The sequence below is a fragment of the Neopsephotus bourkii genome, unplaced genomic scaffold (assembly GCF_033783945.1).
Source record: "Neopsephotus bourkii isolate Nb327-2 ecotype Australia unplaced genomic scaffold, CSIRO-AGI_Nbou_v1 NB_1423, whole genome shotgun sequence".
NCBI lineage: Eukaryota > Metazoa > Chordata > Aves > Psittaciformes > Psittacidae > Neopsephotus > Neopsephotus bourkii.
The window spans coordinates 4,636,776-4,659,148 of record NW_026901900.1 but is presented as its reverse complement, the minus strand read 5'-3'; the positions used below and the strand labels follow the sequence as shown (position 1 = coordinate 4,659,148).

Here is a 22,373-nt window from a genome sequence, read left to right as displayed (position 1 = left end):
CAGCTTGGAGAATCATCCTTATCACTGCAATTGTAGTTATCAAAAGCTTCAAAGAGAGTTTTCAAAAGAAAAAGTCCCAGCACTGTTGGGATCTGTTTGTGGGCCTGACAAGGGATTTTTGGAGCAATTGTGTTGATGGAAGGGAGCATAGGAAGGTAAGGAGCAGAGCTAATGCAGTAAGTTCCTTCCAGATCTCTTTTAAAGCTGAGTGAATAATTCACAACGAATAATTCACTTGTTGTCATCAGGCTTTTATCTTCTTTGGGAATATACTACGAGCAAAATGTAGGTACTCAAATTTGTCTGTTTGAATTATGTGAATATTTCTTTTTGTGTAATTCTCCATAGCTTGGTTAAGCATCTTAGACATCCCAGCTGTGTTGCTATTTGCAGTTTGTTGTATGAAGTGATTCTTCCTTTGTGGAGGAAAGCAGAAGCATTTCTGCCATTGCCATTCATAATGCAAGTCTGATTTCTGTGACTAACACATACTTGAAACTAGTCACCTGAGTTCCAGCAAGCTCATTGTCCTTTGAATTTGAAGTTAAACATTGACAAACATGGCATAAACTTTGACATATCTCAAGTTCTAGAGATGCTTGTTGGGTTCTCCATCGGTTTCTTGGATGGGTATATACAATATCTTCCCTTCAATAGGGAATATCCAGTATCTTCAATATCTGAAGGGGCTTACAAGGATGTCAGAAATGGACTCTTAATTAGAGCCTGTAGTGATAGGACAAGGGGTAATGGGTTTAAACTTAAACAGGGTAACTTCAGGTTAGATATAAGGAAGAAGTTCTTTACTATGTGGTGAGGCAATGACACAGGTTGCCCAAAGAAGTTGTGAATGCTCCATCCCTGGCAGTGTTCAAGGCCAGGCTGGACAGAGCCTTGAGTGACATGTTTTATTGTGAGGCATCCCTGCCCATGCCAGCGGATTGGAACTGAATGATCTTAAGGTCCTTTCCAACCCAAACCATTCTATGACTCTATGGGTGAGTGTCTTGTAAATGGGTGTGACTCTGGATGTCTTTGCTTATGGCAGTACCACCAACTTTAACTGGCTATTTTCCTGCTAAAAAAAAATTGCAGGATTCGTTTTATTAAGTCCTTGTAAGTTGAGGTGGAAACTTAAACTCTTGATCAAACGGTTTTCTTTGTACACACCTTTGTTTAAATAAGTGGTCTCCTGGCACTTGTCGTATCACTAGACAACATTTCACTCACATCTGTGATTCAAGGAGGCAAATCAAAATTCTCATCAGGATTTTGATCTCTCACTAGTATTACAGGTGGCTTTTACTGCTTAAAATATATATGGTAGCAACATATAAGAAATTTACTTGCATCTCACTGAAAACTAGAGCTTACGTTTGCTAAATTAAAAAGTTAACTAAAAAATGCAAGTTCTGTACCACCTGAAATCAAGTCTTGAAATTAACCCTGAGCTCTGTATTGCCTTTGTTCATAGCATTAATAATGCCGCCTTCTTGGCTTCTAAAGCAATATGTTGAGGACAGTAAGTGCCTATTAGGTGCCGTATGTCCATGAACAGACAAATAATGTGCTTTTAGCAGAGGGTTTTCATCCTACATTGCATTGCCAGAACCAAAGATCACAGCACCAACAACCACCAGCTCCAACAATAGTAACACACCGTGGCACAGCACATTTATGCTGTCAAAGTGCTGCCAGTGAATAACACTGGAATTGGAGGATCCCTCTATATATACCAGTCTGCAAGTGCTTTATGCTTTCTTAGTGGTACCAATTAATAAAAAATTTGCCATAATAAGTTTTATTTGAGTGACTGTAAGCAATTACTTTATCAACCAGCTGTAGCATCAATTTCTCTTAAAGTGTGTGTGTGTGGGGAAACACAGTCAGTAAACTCTTTTCTTTTGTTAATGCAATAGTGTTTGGCCTTGAAAGAAAACCATAAGTCTAGTTTTGACCATCTACCCAATAAGTTCCCTTTTTAGACTGTGGATTGTCAAGAGATAAAAACAGTGAATAACGATTTTTTTTTCCTCCTCTCATACTAGGAAATTTATTCACCCAAATAGTCAAAAGTGGCAAACCTGTTGGTAAGTTTGAAAATGTACCTTGAAGCTATAGATCATATACTTGTGCACAGATGGCTCCCTACGTATGATCGTTACCCCAAAGACTTGCAGAGCTCAGGAAAAAGCTAGGATATTTTCAAGGACACCACAAGTCACAACCAGCTCCTAGTGTTTGACTGGGATTTTACCTTGTTTAACTGTAGAGTGAATTGCTAGAGATGGAAGACAAATGCATAATTCCAGGTTCTTCATTTTATCCGAGTCCAAAACTGTAGGGATGGTTCTTTAAAAACACTTGGCAAAGGAGAAAGCTTGCTTGTCAGACTCGAGAGCTGCTGAAAGTGTTGTTTCTGCAGCCACCTCCTTACAGCTCTTCAGAGTGTGTTAATGTAGGGAAAAGTGTAACAGCCTTGGGATGTTTGTCATGGTACTGTTGAAAAAGATTTAGTTACATATTTCATATTTGATGCCTTGAGATGTTTTTTAAAACTTACGTTCATTTTTTGTTCTACATATTTTCCACTTTCAAGGGACATTTAAATAGCCTGCTTCTCCACTCCTTGTAACAGTCAACAACCTGTTCATCTTCAGGGATGAGGACAAATCTCTTAGGAGGGAAAGGAGCAGGTCACATTGTATTATAGCTCATAGCTTCAGATTACTGTGAAGTAAAGAATAACCCACTTTTAACCTACTGCAGACAGCCAAGGTGGGCCCTACAGTTAGAAAGCACTGTGAAACTCCGCTTCAGCTCCCTGGTCTGATTGAAGATCAGAGCTCTTCTGGTGCGCAGATACCTTAATGCACTTGAGAAGCTGAGCCCCCATTCTCTGTCAATGGAAATGACTTATACCCAAAGATGGAGATAAGTGTGGCTGGTGGCACAAGTGTGCTTTCATAGGAGGTGTGCTCGTGCAGGTGAAGGTCAACTCTCAGAAACAAGACAGTAAATGCCACCCCCAAGGCATGACACAAGGGACTATCTTTGAGTGTTGATGTCTGTCACCCAGAATTAAGGAGGATGGACCCCAGAAGATGCCTTCCTGTGTATGTGCGCATAAGTGAGTCCATGCTTTCTTGGAGAGGTGTCCCTTCCGTGTGCAAATGGCTTCTCCCTCCCAAACCCCTTCGTGGAGAGCCTGCTGGGATAAGGAAGCCCTTGCCATCATCATGCAACACCCAGCTTGGTGTTGCAGCTTGCTGGTATGGGGAGAACTTCACTGGTCTGTGTATTCACATGAAAAAACCCAAACTTCTCTATGTGCCACATGCTATACATGCCTTACAAGAAGGGTGGTCCCCTGGCTCAAGAGTAGTGTGCTGGGAGGTATGGGTCTGCCACAGATATCCCGAATCATAGAACAGTTTGAGCTGGAAGGAACCTTCAAGGGTCATCTTGTCCAACCCCTCTGCAATGAGCAGGGACATCTTCAACCTGATCAGAATGGCCTTCTCAGGGCAATGTCTTCAACCTCTCACGTCCCCTTTGCTAAAATATGGTGATAAGTGAGCAACAAGGGGTTGGGCAAATACATCCAAATGCATATACATACATATATATAGATAGATAGATACTAATACTCCAGTGTGGAACATGCCACAGCCGGCCTGCCAGATGTAGCTTCTGGAGCACAAGGGCTGGATTACTGCTACCCACCTTCATGGAGAAAGTAATTTGATTCTCTTTTCTGCCCTGGTACCAATCTCTGTAACAGTTGCAGGAATGACACGTGTCAGAGAATTCAGCTTTGCTTGAATTTGTCTGAAACTTTTAATTGGGTTCCAAAATCACGGGGGAGGGGGAATGTGCAGGTGGGAGTTGGCAGATGAACAGACTTTGTCATTACGCGAAGCCTAACATTTTAGGAAACGAAGCCAAAATTCTGCTTGTTCAGAGGGGAGATGCAAGAGTTGATGAACTGAGGATTGAGCCCTACAAAACAGGGCTCTTACAGGCAGGACACGTGGGTGAGAGTACTGGCCTTCCTACCAGGATGCTCTATTTTTAGCACTCTCCCATTTACAGCTCATGTTTAAGCAAGGGGCTTATTTTCAAGGCTAATTTGTCGTTGTGTCTTAACCAGCCCCATTTTCCCAATTAGCTGTCTCCAGCTCCCAGAGCCACAGGAGCTCGGTGGGGGATTGCAGCATGTCTCCTTGCGAAGGGAGGGAAGTGGGGGGGGGATGCTGCCTAGCTGCCGTTTCCATGCGGTGCAGGCAGCTTGATCAGAGCGCTAACACAACAGCCTGTGTAATTACATGTTTCTGGGAAGTGTGTTAGCTCCATGGGGAGCTGAGCCCATTTGGAGAGGAAGAGGAAGCGACTTTCTCTTGGTGGTGGTGGGGTATTGTAAGGTGAAAAGGGTCAGCGCGTAACCCAGCTCTTGCTTGAATATGATAAAGGTAATTGTTGTTCTCAAGAGAACGCCGGGTGCTTCCTGGTTCTGGCTCCTCTCACTCATTGCTCATGTCTGTATTATGCAGGCGTCTGCTTTCGAAACCAGGCGAAGCAGGGCTTTGCAAGAAGAGAGAAGAGGTTTGACTCTGTTGGAAGCGGTACGTTGCGATATTTGACATTGTTTCTGCGTTAACATCACCAGGGTAGGCAGGGAGATGCAAAGTCAGGGGCATGGCAGTTTTATGCTACACAGGCATTTGTTTAGTGGAAGGAGAGTGCCAATTAACAGCAATTCATTATAGTCTGCGTGCTGGGGCAGGGGGAGGATGGCTTGTACCTAACCTGTCATGTAGGTGTTTGATACGTGTCCTGAGTTGCTTGCTGTGGCGGCGTGCACCTGAGCTTTAAATATCCTGCAGTTCCCGATATCTTGCTCCTCCAGCAGGCTTTCCATTTCATTTTCCTCCTCTCTCTAGTGTAAAATTTGGCCTAGCTTAAGCTTCTTTCCCTGGCTGAGAAGGTTATTTCCTTCCCTCCTCTCCTCCCCACCCCCTCATCCATCCTCTCCTCCTCTTGCAAATGCTCTCCGACCCTGATTTGGGGTTTCTCTTCCTGCAGCTAGCTGTGGGCTCTGTGGATGCTTTGCTGTGACGGAGGGCCGAGGGCTGACTGAGTCGTGGGGAGGATTTGTACATAGGAAGAGAGGAGATGGCTGTGCAGCGTGCTCCTGAATCTGCTCTGAGCTTGCTGATGGTGAGTGCTTGCTGAAATCCATTTGGGAAAGGGGGGTGGGCGAGGGGGGGCTGCACCACACAGATTCAGGGCACCAAGTCTATGGGAGGATTTTGTAGGAGCCGCCACTTGGCTTTTACAGGTCCCGGGGAACTTTGCAAAGGGCTCGTCTGGTGCTTGCACAGAGATGTTCCTCCCATGATGGGTTTTAATGCATCTGGACCAATGTTTAAAACAGTATTTCGAAGTCACCTTTCCGGCAGAGCTGGCACTTGTATTCGGGGTTTATCCTGAGCTGCGGTTTATATTTGTGTCCATTATATTAGTGTCGAATCCTCACGTCCTTCTGCCTTCTCCTGCTTTTGCCCTTGCTGATTGTGCGACAACTTAAATGAGGAGAGGGAGAGTTTGATTTTTCTGTGGGTTATGTTGGTAGCTGCGACCAGGTGCTCAGATGTTGTGTCATTTGGGGTATGGTCCTCTAATGCAGTGAATCACCATGCAACTAGCTGCAGTGTGTCAGACCTGCCACTGGCTGCAGACCACAGGGTAACGACCGGTATTTATCTGAGCTATTTGCTGCAACATGTTGAGCCACTGACCTACTTCTCAAAGTTCTGCATATTTATAATATTTTAAAGAAGATTATTTAGCAAAACACGTGGCTGAGCCCAGAAACATGCCACTGTCATGCTGCAATTAAAATAAACCCTTGGGGGGGGGGGGGGGGTATTAGGGAGTTGTTTAGCTTTACTGATTTATGTTTTATTTCCTTTCTCCTACTCTTGTTGCCATTTTCTGTGCAGCAGTATCAGGGGTATTGGTAACGTAAGATCTCTGATGCATATTTTTCTGCCTAGATGTCACTAATGTTTCCACTGGAGAGCTGTTATAAGCAAAGAACACGTGTGCGTGCACATTTGTGTGTGTGAATGCAGAGAGATATATGCATTATGTATGTATTTATATAATTATTATTACTGATCTCTCAGCTGACTGTATTAGGTAATGGTCCCTAGCACTCAGGGACATGATGAGTTTAGTGAAGGGAATGCTGCAGGATAATAGCCTTGTCATGCCTAAGGTTTTTAACAAAGGTCAAGTTGAGGAAAGCAAATTTTATGTCCATTACTCAAAATGCTAAACACGCTATTAAGCCTCTGCATGGTTTGTTTTATATTTGCTAGTTACTGACTTGCTGTCTAAGCTCATTTTATTCCCTCTTGATTACCTCTGGCCTTCCTGCCTTTTTAATGGCCTCTTTCTATTTCTCTTTCAAAGGAGATTGATGGGTGCCTATCACCCCTGTATCACTCTTTGAGCTGTACATGCTTTTAGTTTCGCTAACCTCTTAATTCTCAAGTGAAACCTCTCCTCCCCCAGTCTCAGTCCTCCTTGAACAGACCTTGTCAAACTCTGGTGTGGTGCCAAGCTGACCACAATTTTTTGCCTTAAAATGTGGCTTTGTGTGGCTACATGGCCTTGTCCCAGTTGTAATTTTGAAGTGGGTCGGGTGTTTCTACAGCTGTGGCCTGTAACCTGCGTCCCTCAAGTCTCATCACCTTAGGCACAGCCTTGGATACGGCTGCTGTGGTCTCCAAGAGCCTTAAGGATGGACTGGGTTGGGTTGGGTGTCCACAAACAAAGAAGTCCTCACTTTTGACCCCGTGGATGGTTGCAGTAGTGGGGATGTACTTTTGGGTTGTGAGAGGACTTGTGTAGCTCTGCTTTGGGATGGTCTGGTGCTAGAGGCTGGTTCTGGGTGTGGAAAAGGTGATTTGGTGTGTAAAATGCTCCTCTTTGAAAACTGCTTCTTTTGCCTTAGATTCTTCTTGGGTTGTGAATCTGTTCAGTTAAGTATAGAAACCTCATCCTTTTTCCTCTGTGCTGCCTTGGCTTTGATTGCATGCTTCAGCAGGCTCCCCTTGAATCAATAATAAATTCTTGCATAATGCATCCCACAATCAGGAGCTATAATTGCATCTCTTCTAAAACTGCCACTGTCCAGAGATTAAAGGAATTGATGTCTTCAGGAAGTCTGCAGAAGTAGCTTTTAATACTTTGATGGGCTTTTTCCATTGAGAGAGTTTTGTTGTAGCAATGAGGAATATTTCAGTACTGCATTCCCCCTGCAATAGGATGCAGTATGTGCATCCAACCATCCACTTTTTATAAGAACCAATCATCAGCAGCATTTGGTAGTGCTGCATCATATTTAGTCTGCAAATATCTCCTTCTCAATAGGGTACCTCAAAGCACTTTGTGTTGCAGGTAAAGAAACCAAGGTACAGAGCTATTATTTGACTTCCCTGGAACTTTTAGCAGTGAATTGAGTGATCCAAATTAGGAGCTTGCTTATCCCGGATTTCTTTCTTTTCAATTGAGAAAAATGGACATGTCCAAGGTATGGGGTTTCCTTCCTATAAAGGGACCATCTATAGGACATAGGTACCAAGCATCAGTATGCCTCAGTAGCTAAAGCTGCACACGGGACCTGGTGGGTTTCCGGGTGCCTGCTGTGATGACAGCTCACAATGACTTAACCTGTGACTGCTAAATGCTGCCCAGGACATGGAGTTGACATGGCCTAAAGCAGTCCACAGACAGCAAGTCAGTGAGGAGGCGCACATTGCTTTTGCAGCCACTGGCACACCAGAAGACCTCATTAAACCTGCAGCCTTATGCGGACAGGTTCTGCTTCAGTTTAGTGAAAAAAAAATGACCTTACAACGAACTATCAAAATCGAATCTGTTTTTATTTTGATCTTGTTTTCTAGCCAGCATTACACTCAGGTGCTTGGGTTTGTTTTTCCCCTGCTTTCAGTGATCCTTTTCCCCTTATTTTTAGTCCTAGGCCAGAGGAAAGGCTCAATGAAGAACTTAAGCTTCTATTTTCCTGACATAAATGTATTATTTCCATACGAAGGCTACAATCTGAAATAGAACCGCTGCTTCTCCATTCTGTTAAATGAGTTGTATTACAAATGACTCTGGGCTGTGACAGGTCTGTGGAACTCCTGTATTTACCTTGCTGCAAAGATCACAGTAGATGAAGGATGTTGCCTAATTCATGAAGAAAATTGGGCTGAACTGTGCCCAAAGTGGATCTGCCTGTAGCATTATCAAATCATTTAAGCAGAGCTTCCTCAACTTCTGTGAACCAAGAGGAGGGAGCACCTAAGCATGAAATAGCAAATACCATGTCTTGTTAGGAATGGTAACACCTGCTGTGCTAAGATCATTAACGCTGATGGGAGTAAATGAAATATCAGTAAGATTTGATGCCTCTCTTATTAGTATATTGTAAAATTTTAAAGCTGCAGACTTACTGATTGTGCTGATTTTAACAGCACAATAAGTTATGATACTTGGTGTCTCCTGAGACAACATTACTGCATCTCATGAAAACAGATCTTAGGGACTTGACCTTCAAACTACTGTAGGTCATAACACCAACACTAATTAATGTGTGTTAAATGTCAATGGAGGTTCAGGTGAGCAAGGTATACAGCTCAGTGTATACCAATTAATCTACAATGATCTTAAAACAGTAGGGAAGAAGAGCGTGGTTTTCTGTTTCCAGAAAAGCTGGAGCTCCAGCTAGCTCTTCTCACCCCCTCTTCTCCAGTTGAAGTATTTTCCATGTTTACAATCCAGCTTTTCTCTCTGGTCTGTATATATAAATCTTTCCTCAAAGAAATAGCAATTTACCATTTAGAAAACAAGTGCACTTGTAAATTAATGGTAACTACTTGTGTTTGGAGGAGCATCTTTCATTTCAGGGGACTGTGTGATGCTTTTGCACTCTAAAATTCATTCTTTTGTGTCTGAGTTGCATTCACTGAGGCTGGAATAGAGTTGCATGTGAGATATCTTAAGTGACCTTCACCACATGAGGCTTGGTTATCTCTGTTGTTCAAGAAAAAGAAACACTGCCAGCAGTGAATTTGGAGCACTAACTCAGCCCATGATGTTCATGATGCCCAGGATGACAAGTGAGAAATTAGCTAGCCAGCCCACTTTGGGGCTGTCAGCCTTGGGGTTTCCTTCTTCTATTGGGTTAAAGACATTGCAACGGATGTCTAAGGCAGACAACTACAACAGGAAGACGTGTGGAAACTGCTGTTTCTAAACCTTAGCATATACAATTGGCATCTGATTGTCGTCCACTGAAAACCCCAGTTTGCTGCTGTGGTTCTAGTCTCCCTTTCCAAGAGGGTTCTCCTGAATCAGCCTTCCCCCCCTCAAGCTGGAGTCCTCAAAAAAAGGTGATTCTACTTGATCTGATTATTATTCTGAAGCATAGCACTGAACTCTGTAGAATTGCCCTTAAAACACACTCAGATTTCACTGTATCCATACAAAATGCTATGAGGGCCACACTCTGATTGATTGGCTTCTGAGGTGTTGGACTTAACAATGTTCTGGATATTTCATAAACTATTTCACAAATCATTTCATGTGTTTGAGTACTAAGTGTTTATGGCCAAAGTCTGCTTTTCTGTTGTGATTTAAACCAGGACAACTTGTGCAGGCAAATTTGGTAACTAAAAAGATACAGGGCTTTTAAGCTCCATTTAGAAATAAGACTGATCCTGCATACCATAATGCTGTGTTCTGTCCCACTCAAATCTCTAGGCAGATTGAAGCAGCATTGCTCAGTTTGGAGGATCATATCAAAGCCTTTGGGAGCAGCAAGGTTACAGTGGAAGAATGAGGTCATTTTCTGCCTCTCTCATCTCAGGCTTAAATTATCTCTATGTTGACAGTATATGCAAAAGCCCTTGACATTTAAATCTCCTTGCTGTGACCTCATTTTCAGACCACATTGACCTTGAAGGGAACCTATGCTTGGCACGCTCCTTCTGTAAAAACAAACCCCACTCATTCCTTGCCATTGCACGGTGTAGAGGTTAATGCAGCTCTCATCTGATGCTGAAGCAGTGTGACATGCCAGCAGTGCATGATCAATACAGTGGTCTGGGTGTGAGCAGCGTTGCTTGGGAATGAGTAATGCCTTTCAGCAGGAATCAGCTCAGCTGCATTGGTGACATCTGGTCCACTTCAGCTTCATGCCCAGAATGAAGTCTGTGGCAGTACTTGAATACTGATTTATGCATCCCTCTCCATGCTCCTTTTGCAGATGTTTCCACTGTGCAGGTGTATGGGCCTCATCCACAGCCTTCCCAGAAGGTCTGGCCAGGAGATGATAATGTGCTGTGGCACCCGAGGTCACTGGGAAGGAGCCAGCAGGAATCTCCCTTCCTCTGTGTCTCCTTCCTTCTCCACCCAGGCAGTAATTTGCTAATGGGCTTCACAAATAGCACTAGCTGAGTTGTGCTGGTTGCTCTTTTAGAGGATGGGATGGGAGTAGCAAATTCCTGCTTGGTGCTTTGTGGCTGCTTGCTACTGTGGACTGGGAATTTAACCATTTCTTTTTGATAAGTTCCCCCATGACATGGAATTCTATATGAACTTTCCTATATTCCTCCATAAACTAATGGTAAGACTTCAAACACCGTGATTTAATTCAGCTGAAGCAGATTAAACACTCCCTGGAATTACTCTTGGCTTCCCTGTGGTGGATGTCACCTTTTACCCATCTGAGCTGCAGGGCTGCGAAATTGTTATCCCTTCGATTCTGCTTCAGTGCATGCCATCAATTTCCCTCTCCTTGTCTCTCTGCATGAGCATGCTGTGGAACAAGCAGACCATAATGTTTGTGCATCTGAATTCTCCTAATTATTACTACGTTTTAAAGCAGGAGTAAGGATAACTGATTTATTATATATATTTTTATTATGAATATGGCTTTTGCCAGCTGCTCATTCTGAATGACTGACAAAATTATCTCATCAGAGATGTGGCCGTTGATTTTTTTTTCCCCAATGCTCTACAGCATCACTATTTGTACAAGAGAATTAGTGGGCACTTGAATAAATGATCATTATGATTAATTGGAGTCTTTCTACAATTAGGAGGAAAGTAACATATTAACAGATTCAAAAGATCGCTAAATATGACAGCTCCTTTTGACAATATATAAAAGAATAATGCCACTCTCACTTTTCAGAAATGAAATGCATTGGAAAGCTCAACTGATATCCCTAAAGCAAAACAAAATGTTAAAAATGCTGTAATTGCCACAATTTAAATGCAAGGCTGTGAATAGCTACTAATATACAAGAAAAACTCATAACATTGGGAACTTGCAATTTCTCAATTCTTTGCGTTCTAGTTACAAATGTCATATTCCCATAATTACTGTACTCATAGTTTCTCAGCAAGGCAACTATCCAGCCCTCTGACAAGCTAGCGTGGTTGGCACATCAGGGCTCGAAGATGTACAGAAGTCTCACACGGATCTTTCCTTGGTACATCCCATGAAAAGGCAGGGGTTTGTGATTTGGTGCCTATAGGTGCCGTGCTCTTGTGGATGGTTCTGTGGGTGCTTATGGAGTCTTCTAACACCAGCAATGGATGCTTTGTTTCATGTCTTACTGAAAACAGAAGCCACCAGCTGGATGTAGGGTCTGTCAGAGGAACTGGACTGAGGTTTGGGCTTTCCTCAGGCAGCAATGCTGTCCCTGGCTCTCCATGGCCACCATAAATGCTGCTGAGGATCAGATGCTCCCATCCCTGCCATCACTGACAGACCTTGGGTAACCATCTTCCCTGCACCTCTCCAGGAAGATGCATCCATGTTGCCCCTAAATGTCTTTAATTCTCTCTGCTTTTAAATATCAACAAGCACAGAAACTTGCAGAAGTTTGTTGAAACCAGTCATTTCATAAACAGGTTTTAATGACACTGTCAAACTAACTTGAACCCATCATCACCTTCAAGAGATGAATTTTCTTGTTTATATGAATTCTTGGGTTGGCCTGATGCTGAAACTCTCAAAACACGTACAGCAAGGTTCCTGCTTGCCTGTTTGAACGGTCATATTGTATTGGGTGGTTCTACTGAGAGCTGTGTTAGCACACAATTGTCCAGCAGAGACTAAGAGGTGTTTTCAAAGCCCTGCTTGAGAACCCTCCTAGACAGGAAGAGGCACACAGAAGTGCCTGTCTATATTTAATGGAAACAAACCCCATAGTGAATGCCAGAACCTTGTTTAGAGGAACGGATCTACACATAAAATCCTATCAGTTTTATTCATCCTTCATGGTATTAAAGCTGATAACCCCCAAATTAAAGCCAGCACCTCCTAATGCTAGTTCTAGTGCCTGGCCTGAGCCTTTCAGGTCTCCAACAAGCTAATGATCATGCTGTAATACCAACAACTGACCAGGAACCATGAGACTTGAGCCCAAGGTGCTTTATTTTCAGGGCATGTTGCAAAAGCCTCACTGAAATAATAAAATGCAATGAAGTAAACTGAGAGAACATGAATCTGGGGGCAAAAGTTATCTACCCCGGTATTCTTTGCAAGTCAATTAGAGAGATATTGGTAAAAACAGACTATCCCATTCCCTTCTTATCCACACCCACCTTTTGCCAATGAAGGGTTGTTCTCTGCAGTGCGTCCTTCACTGTTCTCCCTTCTCTCAATCCATTTACAGCCACCAGAGAGCTGAAAATGATTTTCAGGGAGGTTTTGCTGGTGCAGAAGCAGAATCCACGCAGAGCTCTGCTCCACAATATTTTTCTATCTGTGGGCAGGTTGTGATAATCCTCATGTTGCAAGACGCGAGGTTTTGGCTCCCCATAATTTGTGTGAAGTTAATGGAGGAGTGTGGTAGAACATATGTTTGGCTTAATATAGGTTCAAGCTTTTTTTATTTTTTTTTTGTCTAATATAGTAAAGTAAAATCCAGAACAGCTTCACAGTAAATAAGATTGAAATGTTTTTCATTTTTAATAATATAATATTAATCGAGCCATAGTGGTCAAAGCACATTGTATTTCATGGTAATTAATTGCTGGCTGTGATAGCTGACTGCATAAAACTATGCCTTGGGCCATTAACCCCAGGTCATTAGTACTCATGGAAATATCTAGTGAAGGTCATTATTACTGCTGCTATATGAGCTATTGTAATAGAAGGAAGTTGGCATGAACTTTTCAAACCCCCATTTTCCTTGTCCTGCTCTCATTTCAGAGATCTGGGAACAAAGGCTGTTCCCAATTATTCCACATTTACATTAATTTTCAAGGGATTACATTTTGACCACGTTCTTAACAACAGAGAGCAATCAATTGAAGTGTTTGAGGACGATGATCTGGTTTTATGCAGGCAAAAATGTTTGCCTTCCCAAAGGATTGGCACCGGTTCTTACTGGCCATCCCAGGGGCTGGCCAACACCTGAGCAAAAACCCAACCAACCTCTGTTGCTGGTTTTTTAGCAGCAAGGCACTGGACACTGGGTAGGGCAAATGGGTTGGTTGTTGATACGTATTGGACCATGTATTTGTGTCCTGATATCTCAGGCTTAGGTTGAGTTTCCAAGGTTTCAGTGATGGGACAAAATCAGCGTTCTCATGAAAACCAGTCTTTGTTCTAGTTATTCTATTGCCTCAGGAAGGGATTCTGATTTCCAGATCAAGCAGGAGCTATAGGGAGATTTGCTTTTGTGCTGTACCTCAAACTGCTCTTTAGGTCAGAGTCCGCAGAGCAGCAGGGTAATGTTTCTGTTGAAAATTAGAATCAAAACCTGACAGTTCTAAGGAAGATTAGTTGTATTTCCTCCCCTGGCAAACTGGTATGGTTGTGAATTCTTTGTTTTCTAGTTAGAGACAGTGGTAATGAAGCCAAAAGAATAGCAAAGAACATTTTTTTTAATACCTTCCTTTGTAAAGATATTGATAATAATGCACTTATTAAATACAAATTATAGCACATTAAATACTACATTAAATACAGGTTTATGCTGAATCCTATTTTCTCTAATCACGTGTTTAAAATACAGCATTTCACATGGACAAATGTCCTTGAATCAGTATTCTGAGACTGCTGGCTTTAATGACATGACAAGAAAGCACTTCAGCTCTAAATAGACAAAATTGCAGACAGCAGAAGGTACAGTTATAGCACAAGAAAAGGATGGGGAAGCTTTGTAACTTGCTGAAGCTCCTAGCAGTGTCGTTTTTCCCCCACTTTGAAATTTTGTATTGGAATCAGTAGTTAAATAGTTCCATATGTAGAGACCTGTATTGACCTATTGATTAATATAAACACTCAGTTTGTCACCATCCTCATTGCAGTACATAAGGAAAGGATTATTTTTTCAGCTGCCTCTACCAATGGATTGCTCCTTTTGAATTCTCTTCTTACTGTATGTCTAATGTCAGAATCAGACTCTGATGTCCATTTGCAAGAAGGGAAAAGATAAACCTGCTGCTTAGACTAGTTCCAGCACAAATATTTATGTTGTGGGTATATTTTGACTGATTATTTTCACCAAAGTTTTACTTTGGCCAGGCGGTGTTTAGGTCATTTTAGGGGGTTTCTTGGGTTTGGATGCACCATTTTAATTTGAAAAGCTAAATGAAGAATCATCCATGTGAAATTTGGCTGGGAGCTTTGAATCACTGGTAGGAATTAAACCTTAGCTGCAAAGTTGAGAGATGCCTGGTGTCCTTTGAATGCTCCTGTTTGCTTTGTCTCTGTGTAATGATTTACCTGAGATACCACTTCAAAATACAGATTTTGGTAATTAACTTTCTACATTTCTCCCAAGGAAATGTATCTGTCCTCACATTGCAAATAAAACATGTCTGTTGTGGCTAGCCCCACATGTATTTGTGGAGAAGAGGAAATGAGTGCTATCCACTTGCATGATGAGAAGTAAACTGATGTCAGAGACCTACTGGACGTTTTGAGATTTTATGACCATGCAGGTGAATGGAAAACCCAGTTTTGTATAAAATGGGAGTAAAGAACAAATCCTATTTGAAATCTGCACTATTGTCCCTGTATAATAAACCGGGGGGGGGGGGGGGCTTAATTGACAAAGTCTATGCAAACAGAATAATAAAGCATTATGTCTGAATAAGAGAGCAGTCAGTTTTAATTTTTAATAATCTTTAATGAAGTGAGCATTCACAACATTTCTGGTATTGGTGCATTAACACAGCTGTCTCTGGGTAGCCAGAGTCATTCTTTCATATGTAGACTGGTGTCAATCGATTTTGCTGTGGTCAGTAGCTATAGTTAAGTCTGTTTAAGTTCCATAAAACTTCCTCCATTGCAGAAAATCATTGATGTCCAAGGGAGAAGGATTTGATGTTTCTTCTTTTCAGATCAAGCTGGGAGGAGAGTGTAAATCCATATTATTTCACTTATCTCCATGACATTTCCAATTTCTACGGGTGCAATCTGCTCATTGATCTTCAAACTCTTTGACGATTTCACACTCTGAGCTGAGTGGTGTGACCCGTACAGTTGCCCAATTGCTTTTCATAAATGAAAGTTTTTACCTAGATCAAGATAATACATACGAGCTGCTGCATATGAGCTGTGAATCTTGGAGATTATTATTGGTTTACTGGTGGAATATTTATTTCCAAACTGAAATGAATTCTTAGATGAGTCATTGTGCACATATCCTGCCTTGGTATTTTTAGGTGCTAAAACCCCTATTTCAATGATGCTGGGGTGACAAAAATTGTCCATAATGTTTTGGATGTACAATTAAAGTGCCATCTGCCTCTGCGATGCAGCAGATGTATAATTGATATTCACTGCTGATTTGCCACTTGATTTTCTGCAGACACTGAATGCTGTAACAGTTTATACAGTATGATCCTAAATACCCATGTGAGAATTTTCCTCCTCACGTGTCCCCTACCAGAAGCATCAGTACCATTCCTGATATTTGGAAGGTGGATTCATTAAAAGATAGTTTACAGTTGGCTAAACCAAAATCTTATATGAATCCAGTAAGTAAGAAACACGTTTTCAGAAAAGAGTGCTTATTCCTATAGAGTCAGGGTTTAATACAGAAAAGCTTGTTGGGGAAACATAAAATGCTGATGCCAAACTTGGTTACTTCTGTGCACTGATTTAAATGTAGGATGTAGGTTGGATGAAAGGAAAAAAGTGGGGTTTGTTTTTCCATCCCAAAAGGTCAAAGGAACTGTTTTCTATAGGGTAAAGATTATTTAAACCAAAACCACCAGAGCAGTGAGTTCTGGACAGGAAAAGAGAGGAGTCCTACTATGGGTTTTTTTTTTTTTATGTTGTCATTACATTTAGGAAATTCAGTCACTAGAACCCTGATCAATCAGCAGGTGTTAATTTTGCCCTATGACAGGATTCTGCTTCTGTGAATGCTCTAGACCTGAATCTTCTTATGCTGAAATAAGAGCAAATGTGACCAGTAAGTTCAATGGCAGGAGGTCAATGGCTCTATTTTATATTGTTGCCCTTCCTTTTGACAACAGTGGCTTTCTAGCACATTAGTTAAACTCACGATGAGGCAGCAATGGTTGTGCAGGGCTTTGCATTCTGCTTGAAAGAAAAGAAAAGCTGGTGGTATAGAATCTGAATCTGGCTTTGTTGCAAGTGATCTTTTGAGTAATCATTTCTTGAGCCAGTGCCTAGCTCACAGGAAAAGTCAGCTCTCTGGGCACTCCGAGAAACCAAGGTCCATCTTGTTCAACTTTTTCCCTTTTCATGGGCCATTGCAGGTACATGGCACCCACCCTAATCTAAAAGGACCCCTTGTGTCTTCCCAAGGCTTGAACCCCTGCTCTCATTTCATGTGTCTAATGGTAATAGTCTAAATCATAAGGGCATCATGGCTGATGTTTACAGCATGTAATTCTGATGGAAATGTAAGCAAAGGACCAAGAAAGGAGCTAAGGATGCTGCAGAAGGAAAGCACAGGAGGTGCAGGGGAGTGTTTGGATGAGGAGATGTTGTCAGATCTAAGGAAATGGAGTGCAGAGCACTACAGATCAGTCTGGTTCAGTTCAAGTTTTCTTTTACGTCTCTATTACTGTCTGAAGAAACCCACCAAGTTAGAGAGAAACAGAGACAATGTGGGAGAAGCTGTAAATCTGACTATGTTAATGTTGTTAAATGTCTGAAGTAGGAAGATATACTGCTTTTCTCAAGAAGATGTTTAGTCACAGTCATGATGCGTGCTCTGTGATAAACAGAAATCCAGCTACAGCACAATGTACGGTTAATTTTAACTGTGCAACTTCTTGTTGAGGTCTATCTGTGCTCCGTATCGTGGAAAGATGGCAAGATCTGAAAGGAAGAAGTTTCACACTGCTGTGTGTTCTTGTGGGGCTTGTTTTATTATCCTATTTATTTAAATATTTTTATTTTCTCTGACTTGTGTAACAAGCTTTTGAATATACCTGTTGCATAAAGGTTCATCTTCAGGTTTGGTTTATGCTTACTGAGAAGGTGACCTTCGAGGGGAAGGTTGCATTCTCACAGCACATGTAGTGCATGAACAGCACATGAACATACAGGTTCATGAGAAGCCTTTAAAGTTGTTTTGATCCTCTGCAGCACTGTTTAGTTTATTTTGTGTGTTAACAAACTGCAGCTTGAGATTCCATTTGAATCTCCAGAAATACGTGAGCAATCCTAGAGGATTAGTCCCTCATTCCTCCAGGCAGTGGGCTGGAAAGACCTCCCTGTGGGAAGAAGAGAGTTTTCTCTCCTCCACGTCTCTTCCACTACAGCTCTATTAGATTCAGTTCTGGTTCTGCCAGTCTAAATAAGAAGGCAGCCTCCCCTCAGAGAAGCATTCAAGGCTTCACATAAAGTGTCTTAATTTCTCTCATGTGGTGCTGTTCGCGGCAACTACGAGCTGCAGCATTTACAAAGGCACCACAGCACGAGAAACCACAGCAATGGCTTCCAGAGCACAGCATCTGGTGGGGGAGGCTGCCATGAGTAGAAAAAGCATTATGTTATTCCCAGAATCAAATTATCTGAAGGTGTCCTGCTGGTGAGTAGCAAGTACGAGCTCTACTGAGTCCTGAATTGGTGAGTACAGGAGAGGTAGTATTAGATCTTTAAATCCCTTTTTGAGTTAAGTTGGGTTTTGTCAATATTCTCATCTAAAAACTAATACAAAGTGTCTCAAGATACAGGCCATGGCTGAAACAGATTTTATTTTTGCGTCTACACGTTAATATTATGTTCCCCAATTCTGGGGACTGTTTCCCATCAAAAGTTTCCCTTAGGAGTGGAAAGGGCTTTGCTGGGAAGCAGAAATCGATGCTCTCTTGTCCTAGGAGCTCTCTGTCTTTCTTAAGAAATAATCTCTTCTAGCCATGGGGGAGAAAAGCTTTCTCAGGACAGAAGCTGAGATAACTGTAGCTGAAAATTAAGCTTGTGTGGAGCAAGGGATGGCATCCTGTGGGATGATCTTTGCCATCCAAGGGATCAGCCCATTGTAGGCAGTAACTGCATCCCATCCGAGGGTCGTGCTCCCCTTCTGCTTTTATATCTTCTAGTGTGTATGAGTTTGCTTTGCTTTGCAGCAGATAAAATTTAACTCCCCGGTGTCAGGTGAAGAGCAGTAACCTCAGCTGCTTAAACTCTAATGGTTAAGGTGGTCTTATCATCCCCTATTGCACTGTTAATATAACCATCTAACAAAACAGAAATGCCATGTTTTGAAGGTGTGCCTAAGCTTTTAGCACAGGCTGGGGCATCACTGGCAGTGGTAGATGGATTTGCTTTCTTTTCCCCTTATATCCAGGAATCAGCCTCCTGCTAGGAATTCACTGCTATCTCCTTTCCCACACCCCTATAATCAGTTGGGATCATTTAAAACTTAGTTGCTTGCTCACAGTAACACACATATGGGCTGTGATCCTGCTACTGTGTTTGCATCAGTATGGCACCTAGATTCTCATTGGGGGCAGGAGCTTTATTGTAACAGCAGCTTTGCAAATATGGTGAAAACATTAAATATTTCCTTTTCATCCTTAAGTCTGAATCTTTTAGATCATTGTAAATTGGACATTTGTCTCCCTTGGCTGGTATGGATGACTGCACCCTTAGCAGGTTTTCCTCTGGGGAAATTTACAGTAAGATTTAAATATGAAGAGAATGGTCCCCTTTAAAGTTACATATGCTAAAGGAATGTGACTTATGAATCCTGTTAGCAGTAGTGACTGTATGAGAATATCAAACACTTTGTCAAATCAGGGTTTTGTTGTGATGCATCTTGCACTGAAAGAGTTGCTATAAATTTTGTACTGTGCCAAACGTTTTTCAGTATCTCAGGTATGTGGGTCGTGTTTGATGCTTATGGAAGTTGAGTCTGTTTTGCTTTTGTGCCTGACTTCTGGAGAAACGTGCATGTGTTTGTGTAGCTGAACAGAATTAAAACTCCTCTGGATTTCAGTGTTAACAACAGGGAATGCTGCTGCCTACAGTAAAACCAGGAGATAATATTAAGCTGCAGATAAACCATTCACCTAGTGTTGGGAAAAGCAGTGTTCTTATAATTCCTAGTGACCAACACAGGTGGCACCTCCTGGGTAGAGCAGATTCAGTGGAGAGCAGCAATTTACTTAAAAATTGCCTGTATGAAATATTCATATGAAATTTTGCTTCATGCAGGGAATATTTGAACAATTAAGAATCTGTTCACTGTTGCTTTCTGTCCTCGGGCTAAGCCAGGGGGCTGGCTTAAGGACGGTGGTGTTTGTAGCCTGCCAGCTGACTCGTACCTATGGGATCATGCTGGAACAGATGGCAAGATCACCAAGCCTAGAGGACTGCTGTGGTTTAACCCCATCCAGCAACTAAGCATCAGCCACTTATCCAGCAGCAGCTCACTCACTCCCCTTCCCCAGTGGAATGAGGGAGAGAATTGGAAGGTTAGAAGTGGGAAAACTCATGGGTTGAGATCTGAACAGTTTAGTATTCGAAATATTATCATAATAACAACAGCAACAACAACCACATTAAGCTCATCTGGTTCCAACACCTTCCACTAGAGCAGGTTGCTCCAAGCCCCATCCAACCTGGCCTTGAACACTGACAGGGAGCGGGCAGCCACAGCTTCTGTGGGAACCCTGTGACAGGGCCTCACTGCTCTCACAATAAACAGTTTCTTCCTTATATCCAGCCTAAGTCTCCCCGGCTTAAGTTTGGCAATGTGTCCAAATGTGACAGCAAATACATTCATAGTCTCTTGAAGAAGGATGTAGTCACATCTTCCCAAGTCCCTCTTGAGCAGGGGACGTGGTACTCCTATGGCTGGGGACAGGCACATCTTCAGAACACTTATTTCATAGAATAGAAACATAGAATAGTTAGGGTTGGAAAGGACCTTAAGATCATCAAGTTCCAACCCCCTGCCATGGGCAGGGACACCTCACACTAAACCAAGTCACCCAAGGCTTTATCCAACCTGGCCTTGAACACCGAATTTGGTGTCATTTTGGTGACATTGTCTTGTGTTTAAGCAAGGTGGTCAATTTTACATGAAAAAAAACTCAACAAAAACAATCAACCAAGCAAACAAACAATAGTTCTTAGTGTTCCTTGGGTGTAGCCCTCCCCACCCCCCACTCCACCCACTTTTTCTCTTGAAATACAAAGAAAGGAAAACCAATGCAATTTCGAGTTTGTGGACTTCAGCAGCCAAGTTCTGCCTGTGCAAATTCCTGGAGCTCTTGTTTCTTTTATGATTTTATTCTCTTTGAAGAAACCCTTCCTCTGAATGTCATACTAATTGCTTGACCATGACAGGGATTTTAAGGCTTCTGCAAGGTGTGGGAGCACCAGAGTGATTGCCGGGGCTCAGCCTGTCCCTCAGCATATCTCTGAGCTGAGGCACAAGTGTGTGTGGAAGTTGTCTCAAGCTGCCTCTCTGGTGAGACCATTTCATAGTGAATCAGAGAGGTGGCTACTCTTGTGCTAGATTTGAAAGAGGCTTTAAAACCAACTCAACGACATAACACTAAAAACTTCTGAAGGGGAGCAGGGGGTGGTGATTTCACCTTTTCCTAATCAGGGCTAAAGGGTCTGTTTCTCTTTGGTTGCCCACTTGAATCCCACTGAATCAGGACAGAAAGGTGATGAACACATGAGGAGAGAACAGCAATCATTTGGGGTCAGTGAGCTATAGATTGCAATATTCGGCACAGTTATCACATGTGCCTATGAGCCGCAGTCATGTCCCCACTCCACGCGCCAGCAGTTGTGGGAGAGGAGGGAAAAGCTGCTCTGTATTTCACTCCCTTGGCCTTTTCTGTTGTGCCCCCCTAAGCTGTCAGCCCTTCCCACCTGATGAAGCTGTTCATGATGCATTATTGATTATTTTTAATCAGAGTGATCAGAGTTATTTGCCTCAGTTGCCAGTTTTGTCATTGTCCCTCTGCTAATAATTGCAACCCACTTAGATGATGAAAATAACCATTCAGATCACAAAGTTTAGAGGTAGAAAATCAGCCCAGCCCAGGTAACTAGTCTTGTTTGAATTGATGTTTGATTTTTTCATCTTTGGCTCTGAATTGTATGAGATACTTTACTTCCCCAAGGCTATCTACCAATAATTTAGTGATAGCTGCCTGCTCTTACTCTTTGGTTTCTAAGCCTCTGGATACTAGGCTTGAATTCTGAGGACCTGTTTTCAAGCACTGGCATGCATATTCTGCATGCCCTTGGGCAATCTCCTTCACTCCTTACTGTGTTCTGGTTTTGTAAATGGGCTCAATGCCCTTTTTGCAGGACCACTTTGAGCATTTCCAGTGTGGCAGATATTTTGGCAGTCCAATAATCCAATAATGAGAGAGAGGAGAAATAAAACAGGTCGCTGCACAAAGATGTACACATAGCAAAAAAGAGTGAGATTGTGTTCCAGTGGATTCAAACTCTGTCTTCTCACCAAGAGAGACTTGTGTGAGCAGAGGTTCATGCCGTAAAGGGCAACCCCCAGGCTGCCATGTACTGTGCTAATTGTGACTCCTAAACCCATTCATTAGCTGGAATCAAGAACCTCAGTGTTTGTATCATGATTCAAGCTGTAACAGCAATGGGAACTTTCAAAGTAAACTTCATGACCAAACTCTGCCAGCCTGCTTATTAATGACATGCAAATTATAGAAGTTCAAACATTTGCATTGAATGCTCATAGCTGTTTCTTTGATTGCTAATGATGTTGATTCATAAATAAAAACTTTCTAAAATAAAGAGACTATTTCATGTACCACACCAAAAGCAAATGAAAGGATGTTGAATA

At 42.2% G+C, this 22,373-nt stretch overlaps 1 protein-coding gene across 2 annotated transcripts in view; it reads left to right on the top strand.

The window, feature by feature from the left end:
• Positions 1–4,382: 4,382 nt before the first annotated feature.
• Positions 4,383–22,373, top strand: part of FRMD4A (FERM domain containing 4A) — a 374,382-nt gene continuing 356,391 nt past the window's right edge. The window contains exons 1-3 of one of the 2 annotated variants that reach the window (XM_061368139.1): positions 4,383–4,472; positions 4,554–4,625; positions 5,086–5,220. In XM_061368139.1, the coding sequence (XP_061224123.1) occupies positions 5,176–5,220 (45 nt within the window). In that variant the 5' untranslated portion in view covers positions 4,383–4,472; positions 4,554–4,625; positions 5,086–5,175. Of the gene's footprint in view, positions 4,473–4,531; positions 4,626–5,085; positions 5,221–22,373 lie in introns of those variants that run through there. The other variant, XM_061368140.1, reaches the window with a different exon arrangement.